At 37.1% G+C, this 11,393-nt stretch overlaps 1 protein-coding gene across 1 annotated transcript; it reads left to right on the plus strand.

The window, feature by feature from the left end:
• The first annotated feature begins 49 nt into the window (after positions 1-49).
• LOC121942074 (aryl hydrocarbon receptor interacting protein) lies at positions 50-9,803 on the plus strand. The gene is made up of 7 exons (XM_042485165.1): positions 50-159; positions 2,422-2,604; positions 2,682-2,870; positions 4,339-4,515; positions 4,655-4,796; positions 7,539-7,768; positions 8,638-9,803. Exons 1-7 carry the CDS (start codon positions 61-63, stop codon positions 8,641-8,643), a joined length of 1,026 nt encoding a protein of 341 aa, XP_042341099.1. The 5' UTR covers positions 50-60; the 3' UTR covers positions 8,644-9,803.
• The last annotated feature ends 1,590 nt before the right edge of the window (positions 9,804-11,393 follow it).

Genomic DNA, 11,393 nt, shown 5'->3' on the forward strand with positions numbered 1-11,393 from the left:
CAATAGACGACTGACTTCGGCAAACATCGTCATCATTCGTGAACTGAGACTCGGTTAAGAATGGAGGAGGAGGCACGCAAGCTTTTCGAGGAAGGAATAAGAAAGAAATTGATCAGTCCTGGTAAAGGAGAGCTATCGACCTTTCCCAATGGAACCAAGGTAAAACTACAGTGTGTTTATTGCCGGTACCAGTTGACTCCAGTCCTCTGAATCAGTTGAAACAAACGCGACGAAGCACGTTAGCTAATGCTATCACTAGCTAATACACTAGACTGTCAGCTCGGTTAATGTTAACAGCAAACGAATTACGCGAATATACGAACGCCGCTGACAAGCTTTGTGACTGTTGCTGTATTGTTGGTGATGAAACGTTAGATTATTTAGGTTTGGCGTTATTTTTTTAGCCGTGTTACATCTTTTTGCTTTATTTTTTTCATCTGATAGAAATCTAGGGGCGGGACAGGATGCCGTGTGTTTACGCAAGGTGATTGGTTTGTGAAGCACGTCAATCATTTTTCTGCTGTTGTGATTGGTTAAATTATGACGGAGAGGGGGGTGTTCCAGAAAGCAGGTTATGTGAAGACTCGTGAGTATGTTAACCCTGAGACGAGGGGAACTACGTTTCAGAAAGAGAGTTAAGACAAACTCTTGAGTCACTCACCATGTTAACTGACTCTGTGAACATAATCTGCTCGCTGGCAGGTTTTCTGTAAGAAACACCGAGTTTCTACCTGTCTCCTCCCACCTGAAGAAAGCTGTCAGACACGGATTGTCCGTATTTTTGCAATCCGACAGGGAGAGGATTTTCAGATCTCGATTGGATGTGCTCTCATTCCTCGATGAATATTTGTTATAATCGCACAGTTGGCTGATTAAAAATAAAATGTCAATTTTTTTTATAATTGGTATTTTATTGAATTGTCAACAATTAGTCTACAAATCAATGTCTCCATTGAGTCTACTTTTAATCTACCTTTCTACTTTTAAATTATAAAATAAATTTATTAAAACAATGAAATAAAACAAAACTCCAATAATAAATTAAATTTAAAAAAGCATCCAAAAAGCTAAAATGCTATCATACAATAAAAGACAGTAAACAAAATCAATAATCACATATCATGTAGCGAAATAAAAGTATCATCCCCACATTTGTATGGGGGGGTTTTACATTTGGGGTTTTAATGACTACATGTTAAAATAGCCACTGAATGAATATTTACTTTGTTAAACATCAAATATGAATAAAACTAAAGTGAGGTCAGCCTACAATCATGGCTGAGTGAAATATGCCTTACCTTTATGAATGATGTTTTTATATTTCATTTTCAGTTGCTTCCAAATGCGTTTTCCCCCTGTGGGATTGCACCTAAATGAAAATCAGAATTTATTCATCCACGACGCAATGATTTTGATAAAGTGCAGTTAATGTTAAGTCAGTAGACACATGCATTCAAACTTACACCTTGACACAAATGACACAGGCAGCGATTTTCTCTCATGATGTTACTTTTCTTTCTAAATATGGGCTCATATTTGCCGTAGGCAGCATGAGGACCTCTAGTTCCAATGGGGTAAAGTAGCTAGGTTTCTTTTTTTCAGCGGTTGCCATGGTGAATGAAGGCTCCAGTGGTTATGACTTTTTATTGAGGTTGTGCGCGTGTTGAGCCCAGGATGAACATACTCAGAGTTTATTGAACTAATTGAGATCAGCCATTCTAGAACCGAACACTCAGAGTTCAGGGTCAGACCTCCTCTCTGGACTAACCCCCAGGCCTGTCAGAAAAGCACAGATTGCTCTTGTTTTTAGTAAATAAGATGTCATGTTTACTTAATACAGCTATTACACAACAATTTAACACTTTCAGACCTGTCATTATAATATCTGTTTTTTTATATCTTTGTATTTTACTCGATGAAATTGTCATTATTTACACAATCGTCGAGGTTTCACATCCAAAGGACTCAACACAGCCAGCCAGTACATGTCACTCAATAAAAAAACTTCTGTGCACTATAATATGAAACATTTGTCCATAAAACTAAAAAAAAGAAGAGATAATTAGAACTTGAATTTTGTCATATTTCATTAGAAAAAACCCCAACTATGAACCATTTTAAAGGAAGAAAAGCTGAATTAAGAACATTGTACACACAAGTTTGGCTTTAGACATTTCTAGCTTCTTCACTTCAGGAGTTATGCTCATTTTTTGGGCACTGTCTATGAGCGTTTTTTTTTTTTTTTACTGGAAGTGGTAAGATGATGTGAACAGCAGAAACAGAGTTTTAATGAAATTTCAAACAATATACTTTGAACAGTATTACTGAAACTGTGAAAATATAAACTTTTAAAATAGATACACAATTGAACTGTTTGCAGTGTTCAGTGTTTCAAGTTTTTGTCCTCTCTGTTTTTACTAGGTGGTTTTCCATTACCGCACCAGCCTGTTGGATGGCACAGTGCTGGATGACTCCAGAACCATGGGTGGCCACAGCAAACCCATGGAGCTCATCTTGGGCAAGAAGTTTAAACTAGCTGCGTGGGAGAGGGTGGTCACCACCATGAAACAAGGCGAAGTTGCAGAATTTGCCTGTGACACTAAGGTGAGTGAGCGGCTACTGAGGAGTCATTGGCTGTCTTGTTTTTTCTTTGCCATTGACCTTTTGTGTTCCCCTCTCAGCACACAGCACTGTACCCGCTCGTGTCTCAGTCCCTGAGAAACATCAGTGCCGGTAAAGACCCCCTGGAAGGACAGAGGCATTGCTGCGGCATCGCCCAGATCCACTCCCACCACTCTCTAGGACACAAGGACCTGGATCAGCTTCAGGCCAGTCCACAGCCTCTTGTGTTTACCATCGAGCTGCTGGAGGTGAGTTTTTCAAATACCCCAAATCAAAATAAACACCCCTGTTTTGTTTTTTTTCCCTATAATTTTGATATGTCCCCTTCATAAAATCGACGGTCAAAACATATTTCTTTTTTTTACCGCAAAATACAGCTAAAAATCATGATATTGTTAATATAATGGCTCACTCGTTACTCTATAGGCAAAAAGTGCCAAATAAAACCACTCTGAGAAATAAGGTACAAGATAGATTAATTAGTCATTTTTTAGACTACGTTTTAAAAAATGACTAATAAATACATGCTTGTTCATATGTAGTTTTTTACCTATCGTTTTGATTTAGTTCAAATTTGCAATAATAGTGCCTTGGTATCTGCCCTACACCTCAAAGCAACATATACATCAAAATATGCAATGATTATAAAACTAGAGTTTTTTAAATATGATATTGTCATAGGATGACATTTCACACTGACACCTTGGTACTAGGAAGTTGCTTTTACTTTAACATATGATGGTATGTGGGCTGTTCAGACAGGCACGTTTATAAAGACTGTCCAAAAACTGTCCAAAAACAACAAAGGTGGTGCAGTAAGGCAAAATGTGTGAACTGAGAGACAAACCTAATTTTCTGTTAATATACAAATACGCAAAAACAAACTTTGTGTGTCAATGTCAATTGTAGTACTGAAGGTGTTTCTGATACAGAGTGCCCAAGGGATAATGCTTTTCTATTGGCCAGCTAGGATGCTAACATCGTCCTGGTTTCCTCTTCAAAAAACATTTAGGATTTTTCCATTGGAAACAAATGTTTGTGATGCTTACATGTTTTGTTCAGCAAGATAATCTTCACAAATGAACAGCACTTTCATGATTTTTGAAGCCTAGATACAATTTCCAGAAGTCAAAAGCTGATCAGGCTGTAAACAAACTACACTACAGTCACGCCGCCACCACTGCGAGGCTGTAAAGCCGTGTTCAGCATGATGACCGTCTGTAATCTCATTTTGCCACTTGTTAATAACCAAAGCTCACAGTGGGGTATTTACTAATGTTTCTTATGTTGTAGAACAAGGGTTCAGGCTTGTACCCAAAAAACGGTTAAAAAAGCCCACTGACTTGGAGAGGAGGGAACCTGAGGTGCTGAAATTCTAACAGATTTCTGGGTTTTAGGAGTCATTCGTGGGGTTCTCTATTGACCTACATGAGAGTGACACCATTTTGGAAATGCATCTTTATATAATGCAGTCCAATCTGACAGACAGCTGAAAACCTGTATAGCACAGTCCAAGCCAAATAAAAATCCATAATGCCCCCTAAGAGGGGATTGATTGTAAGGGAATTGCCATGAATTGCATTATATTGTGGATGCATCTAAAAAAATCTAAATGTTATATGTATTCGCCACAAAGAGCGAAGCACAGCTACAGTTTAACTCTCCTGCAGTGTGAGCTTCAGCTGCTGCTGATCCTTAGTCTCTTTCTTCGCTCAGGTTTTGCCTCCAGGATCCTTCCAGCTCGATGTGTGGGCTATGACCGACGAAGAGAAACTCCAGCTCGTGCCTCAGATCCACGAGGAAGGCAACGTGCTTTTCAAGCAGGGTCAAATTCAGGAAGCCACAGAGAAATATTACAATGGCATCGCCTGCCTCAAAAATCTACAGATGAAGGTTAAAACACAGATGAATACAAGAGCATACAGATCCGGTCCAGTTTTTTTTTAAGTATCTATTTTCTTTAGTATGAACACTTGAATTTGTATTAAAATGAATTTTCCAACTCCTCTTTGGGACTTTGTCTCCCTTTCAGGAGCACCCTGGAGATGAAGCATGGGTGAAGTTGGACCATATGGTCACACCACTGCTCCTCAACTACTGCCAGTGCAAGCTGCTCCAGGGCCAGTACTACGAAGTCATCGAACACTGCTCGTCCCTAGTCTTCAAGTATGAAGGTACGGCAGAAAAGAAAGAATTCTGTTGCTGCTTCAGTTTGTATTTATTTGTCATTTCAAAGAGGGAGCAGTCTATTTGGGATTAGTATAGATTTTTAAAAAAAAGTGTACTCTTGTAATTGTGATTTAGATGACAATAATTATACTTCAGTAGTTAAATGCACAGCTTAAATTGAAAAACTGTCAAGTGTGCCATGACTAACAACCATATTTTTAACGTAATTTAGTTTCCATTATGCAAAAATAAATAGAGCAGCATTAGAGATCTGCCTCTATTATTGCATATGGTTGTTGTCAAAAGTTAACATATCCTTGTAAAGAACATGTACATATGTCACACAGCAGTCTTTAGTTTCCGATATTTGCTATAAGTCTTATTTTTCTGTGATGGAATGACTAGAGTGCATATGACCTCTTCACACACACACACACACACACACACACACACACACACACACACACACTTTTATCAGTTTATTTTGGCTTTTCTGAAAATGTGACCAAATGTGCTGGGTCAAAACAAAAACATACAACAATATCACATGTCTCTTTACTTTTTTGCTAAACATCCAACTGTTCAGCCAGGTCCTTCAAAATAAAAGCACCATGGGTCCTGCTTTGATTTATTTAATTAGAAGAGTACTTTTTTAAATTTCACTGTTAAGTTACTTCCTTAAAACCGTATTTTATTAAATGTTATTATAACAGTGGTGTATTCAACTATATTATATGACAGTAGCTACTTAATTTAATTAATTTCATTCAGTATTTTGTATTTTAGTGGTAAACATTAGTTTAAAGGACATTTAAAAATATCAAGATATATAGTGTGATACAGCCTGAAGATGTTGCATTTTTATTTAATGATAATAATAGCAATACATTTTATTTATAGAGCGCTTTTCTGGAAACTTAAAGACACTTTACATTTTAAAGCCCAGCCCTATCTCCAATTATTCCATCTCAGAAAAATAGCGGTTGTGGAAATAATTGGAAACTCTAGACTGCCATGACATACATGTTCTTTACAAGTGTAGATAAACCAACTGTTCCAAATCTGGTGGATTATTTTATTAATTAAATTTACTTACTTTATCCATCCTCGCAGCTTATGTTTCTAATATCATTTTTTCCACATAAAACAACAAGGTTTTATCAGGGTTTCTGAGTCTTCCACACAGGTGGTCTGTAATATAGTGGCTAAACTTTGTGTGTGGCCAATAGACTTGCAACACCTGCAGTGTTAGGCCCCAATTACACCAACACACGTCGCTACAGGTGCAGCTGCTTCAAAAACACCTCAGCAAAGCAGCTTGGTGGGTCTGCGGCACAGGGCTGCGTGGGGAACCTGGCAATCAAATGTAATTAACGAGAAAACACACCCAAAGTAAGCTCCTGTTACCTCCCCTGTGGCCCCCTTCACACAACTCGTTGCATGCATGCTGAGAAGTATTTGAACAATGGGGCGACCTTCATCGTAATGAAAACTGACTAATGACTGGCTAATGTCAACCTTGTGTCTGTATTCCACATTATCCCAGTGTTCCTACCACATCTTTATCTTTTTGTGTAAAACTCTGCATCTCGCTCGATTTGTTGATCGATTTGACTAGCGGGACGACTCCACTCCTTGCACTGAAAGGCAGAGAATATTTGAATTTTTACGTGTTTGAAAACCGATCAAAAAAAACTTGATATAGCACGATACCACAGATACCACTTTATACTGCAGTTTAAAGTCTCTTTCTGTCACAGAGATGAGGAAATACAAAGATGTTTCTTTTACCTCAACTTCCTTGCTTCCCTTTCAAAACAAAAGCTACCTGTCTGTGTCTCTGTGGACAGAATGCCATCAGTTGCTGATACAATGCATTTTATTTTGAAACATGTACAGGATGGGGTTGTCGGCTGTGCATGAGCTTGTATAACTTCATAAATGAGAGGAATTTGTGCTTATAAATATGAAAATACAGCACTCATATCAGCAGGCAGCGATATGCCTTAAGGCCCAGTTAAAGCTGGTCTAATTTGATGCAGAAAGAATATACTAGTTACAATGATTTCTGTTAGAAAAGTTATAGTGTTATTGAAATTGCACTAATTTTACTGTAAGATGTTTTGTTGGACTGCTGGATTTGAGGTTTTGTTGCTGTAACAAAGAGTAACTGTTTTGTTACTTCTCCTAAAAGTGACCTGAATTTTACATTGTTTTATTTATTTTGCTGTTCGATTGCTAAATGTAGATTGCACTACATTCCTTTTACTTGAGTGGAACAAGCTCTTGCATTGATTTTATTTTGGAGAGACTTTACATCAGACTGTAAAACACAGATTACCAGTTAAGACTGGGCTATTTTTTGTTAAGGAATAATGCCCTGAAGTGTATGACAAGTTTCAAAATGTTATTTTCAGTAATTTTTTGTTATATTTATTGAGTAATAAAAAAATAATAGTTAGATCATTTAAAAAAATAATCGATAGATTAATTGATAAAAAAAATAATCCTTAGGTGCAGCCCTAGATATCTGCATGACAGGTGTGCTATCAAAAGAAAACACTGTCCTAGATCCTTCTTTAAATTTCATAAACTATGGTGTCACAGCTTGTTGTCTGAGCCCTTTCTGTAAGTGCAGTGGTTTGTTGGCCATGTTAAGTTGTGCATAAGTATGTTTGTTGAGCCCAACTTGCATTTAAGTGCATATGGAGAATTTGTATTGATGTATTTTGTCCCCGTGCTGACAGACAACGTGAAGGCCTTCTACAAGCGGGCTAAGGCCCACGCTGCAGTGTGGAATGAGGTCGAGGCACGGGCGGACTTCAACAAGGTGTTGGAACTGGACCCCTCTCTGGGACCGTCTGTTGCCAAGGAGCTGAAGGCCATGGAGGAGAGGATCCGCATCAAAGAGAAGGAGGAAAAGGGTCGTTACAAAGGCCTTTTCAACTACAATGCACCACCAGCCACTGCCACTACGGTCAGTCCACTCTGAGTTTTTTTCCTTTTAATTGCAACTATTTAAGCTTATTTCAGGGTTTGGGGGGTCATGAAAAACCTGGAAAAGTCATGGAATTTGCAAATATCAATTTCCAGGCCTGGAAAAGTTTTGGAAAATTAAATATACCTTGAAATTTTTGGAAAAGTCATGGAACTTTGTTTCACAATTCTGTATAATAACACATGATGTGTTAAGCACCACTGGACATTTATAAAAAAAAAAATCAAATGTTACTGGCTGTAGTGTTTTAGTGATTTAAACATGCCTTCCAAATGCATGTTTTATTTAAACAATTACAAATCACAATTTTTTTAGAAAAAAAAAAAAAACCTCACCAAAAAAAAAGCCAACATTTTGTCTATAAAAAAAACTTAGGGGTTTTTGGGGGGGGGGGGGGTCCTTAGAAAATTTTTAAAGATAAAAGAAGAAAATCTCCAAAATGTTAAAAGGAAAACATGGTGGTAAAATATATCCAGAATATTGCCATTTACAGTTGTATATCCCTTCCAGAAAGCCAAAATAAAAAATAAGCTTAAAAAATTATCTGACAGGCTGCCCCCTTTATGCACTACCCTGTCCCTCATAAATAACAAACAGTCCCTTAGTAATCTACTTGTGCTCTGATTTCATAATTTTTCAAAAAATAATAAATTTGATTTTAAAGAATTATTATGAGTAATGAAAAAGAACTGATTGGTCGTTTCAGAGAATGTATGGTCTTTAAAATTTGCTTCAAAGTCATGAAAAAGTCTTGGAAAGTTACTGGATAAAATGTGCATGGCCCCTGTTTTTCGTTAGAACATAATGAATTAGAAACTTACAGAAGTATCTGCTCTTCCTCCTCACAGGGTTGAATCTCACAGCGGTTCGGAATAAGAGGATGCCTGTGAATTTCAAGATGGAGGAGAAACAGTAGATGCTGCTGGTGTTGTAGTTTTTTATCCTGCCACCCTCTGCCCTCTATGGTACCCGCACACACACACACACACACACACACACACACACACACACACACACACACACACACACACACACACACTCACACTCACACTGTCAGCTCCAACACACAAAGTCACATATATATAACTGAGGTGTGACTCATTCCTGCCTCCTCTAAACTCCCTCTCTCTAAAGGTCAGTCTCACTCTTTGATTAGGACATGCTGCTGACATTATCGGCTTGACTTTAATGAAAGTGTAAGATCCCACAGAAACCATCCTGTAAGGTATGTATCGGCCAACGGCATCAATATCTCATGGTTTTCGATCTTAGGAAACTCATAGCTTGTTGGTCAATTACTTGCTCACAGTAATGAGCTACGTTACCTTTAGCAACATTTCTCACAGGATTTGTTGCAGAGAGATTTTGCTTCTTTTTTTTGATTTAATGATGAATTCATCAGCTGTTGGTGGAAAGTCATTGTATGGCAACCTATATAACAAACAGCAAGTCGCCACAGTATTAGAAACATGTAGCCTCAGCAGTTTATGTTGTCTTGCTTTCTGTAAAATATACAGAACTGTTGGATAATCCTTAAATTATTTGGCCCAATGCATTCCAGATAGAAATGCTCTCCTCTCTGAAAACCAAGGAATACTTTTTTTTTTTTGCACAATGGGACATAATGTACTCGTATACACACCTCTGCCTTGCACCACAAGAGCCCCCCTTCTACCTTGGTCACAGCGGAAGCACTGGAATAAGCAGGAGTCCATTATCTCCTGGTAGATGCGACTGGGAAACCGAGCCGTCTGTGACAATCATTAGAAAACACACATGGACTTGTGTTATATTTGCTTTCTCCTATGTACTTATTTCACATATGTAAGAAATACAACATTATGTTGTTTTTGTCAAGCGATGTACTCAGCAAAGCCCTCACGATCTCCTTCACCTCGCTTAGTAAGAGCCACTCATCACTCTTCATGTGAAGCAGCAGGTCATTAACCTGCCTGAAGTGAGATGCTGTTGAGGTTGTGATTATGTAACTGAAAATAAATGTGTGTATATCCTCGGTTTTGCATTTTCTTTAACCCGCACACTCATTTCAGTCAAATTTGTACAGTTTTGACATTCAACAGCAGTAAACACCCTAAAAGCCATTCTTTTTGCCTGAAATTTATTGACATTCCAAAGTGTACCAAAATGTGCAATTATTTAAATACATTACAGTAAATTTCATACTTTTTGTACGTTGAGGTTACTCCAGGGCTGTTAGACACATATATCAAATGAAATGATACTTTTAGGAAATCTTGAAACTGAAACTCTCCATGCCGTGTCAGTGATTTTATGCTTCTGCGCCAGCAATAGCAGAGCCGAGAGGCATTATGTTCTCTTGTTTTCCTGTCCATCCATTTGTACGTCGCTCACAAAAACATCATATGTAGTGCACTGTCAAAAAGGTCATAGTATATTACATTGTCTAAAGTGTCACAAAAATGTCCTAATATTGTATGTTGTCAAAAATGTCACAGAAACATTGTATTGTATGTCTTCAAAAATGTCACATCATAGTGTAGTTGACTGTCAAAAATGTCATCATATAGTTTGACCTTAAAAAAAGTCATAGTATGTATCTTCAAAAATGTCACAAAAACATAATTTTATACTATGTTGTGTGAAAATGTCCCAAAAAAGCCCAAAGTACAGCATGTCTTTAAAAAAATGTCATAGTATAGTACATCATCAAAAAAGTCACAAAAGTTTAATCATATTGTATGACCTTAAGAAGCGTATATCAAGTATAGTATATAGTATATCTAATATAGTATATCTTCAAAAAAGGTGTATGTCCTTAAAAAAATGTCACACAAAGGTCATAGGATACTATGTCATCAAAAATGTCACAAAAACATAGTATAGTATGCCATTAAAAATGACACAAAAAGGTCATAGCATACTATGTCTTCAAAAATATTGTTTTGTTGTATGTCGTTAAAAAAGGTCATACTATTGTATGTCGTCAAAAACGTCACGAGAAAGTCATACTTTAGTATGATGTCAAAATGTCACAAAGAGCTCAGTGTAGTTTGTTGTCAAAAATGTCATAGTATAGTGTAAAGTCACAAATAGCAAACAAGTAGTGTAGTATGTCATCAAAAATATCAGAGTATGATACCACACAGTATGATATATGGTTAAAAAAAGTCCTAGTATGTCGTCCAAAATCACTTCAAAAAAGTCGATGCTACAGTATGGCTGAAAATGACACATTATAGCTGGTAAAGATGCGTCATATTGTACAAAGTTGAAAAAAAGACGAATGAGGCCAAAAAGGTCATAATTTAGCATGTTGAAAAAATGCCCCAAAATGCCATAGTATAATATGTCGAAAAATGTCAAATTTTGGCATGTCATGAAAATGGCTGAAAATGTCAAATTATAGCTTGTAGAGAGTCATCATGCAAAACAAAGTGGGGAAAAAAAGGCCAAAAGAGGCCCAAAACATCTTAGTTTAACATGTTTTTAAAAAATGGCTTAAAACGCCATAGTATAGTATGTAAAAAAATGTCAAATTTTGACATGTCATGAAAATGGCTAAAAATGACATATTATAGCTTCTCGAGACGTGTCATAGTACACACAGTCGAAAAAATGGCCA

This window comes from Plectropomus leopardus, chromosome 4 (assembly GCF_008729295.1).
Source record: "Plectropomus leopardus isolate mb chromosome 4, YSFRI_Pleo_2.0, whole genome shotgun sequence".
In the NCBI taxonomy this organism is placed as follows: domain Eukaryota; kingdom Metazoa; phylum Chordata; class Actinopteri; order Perciformes; family Serranidae; genus Plectropomus; species Plectropomus leopardus.

Excerpts from the sequence above, each read along its gene's own strand:
- LOC121942074 (XM_042485165.1), top strand. The coding sequence starts at position 61 with ATGGAGGAGGAGGCACGCAAGCTTTTCGAGGAAGGAATAAGAAAGAAA. Across the intron at positions 2,871-4,338 it reads TTACCATCGAGCTGCTGGAG|GTTTTGCCTCCAGGATCCTT; the intron begins GTGAGTTTTTCA and ends TTCTTCGCTCAG. Across the intron at positions 4,797-7,538 it reads CCTAGTCTTCAAGTATGAAG|ACAACGTGAAGGCCTTCTAC; the intron begins GTACGGCAGAAA and ends CCGTGCTGACAG.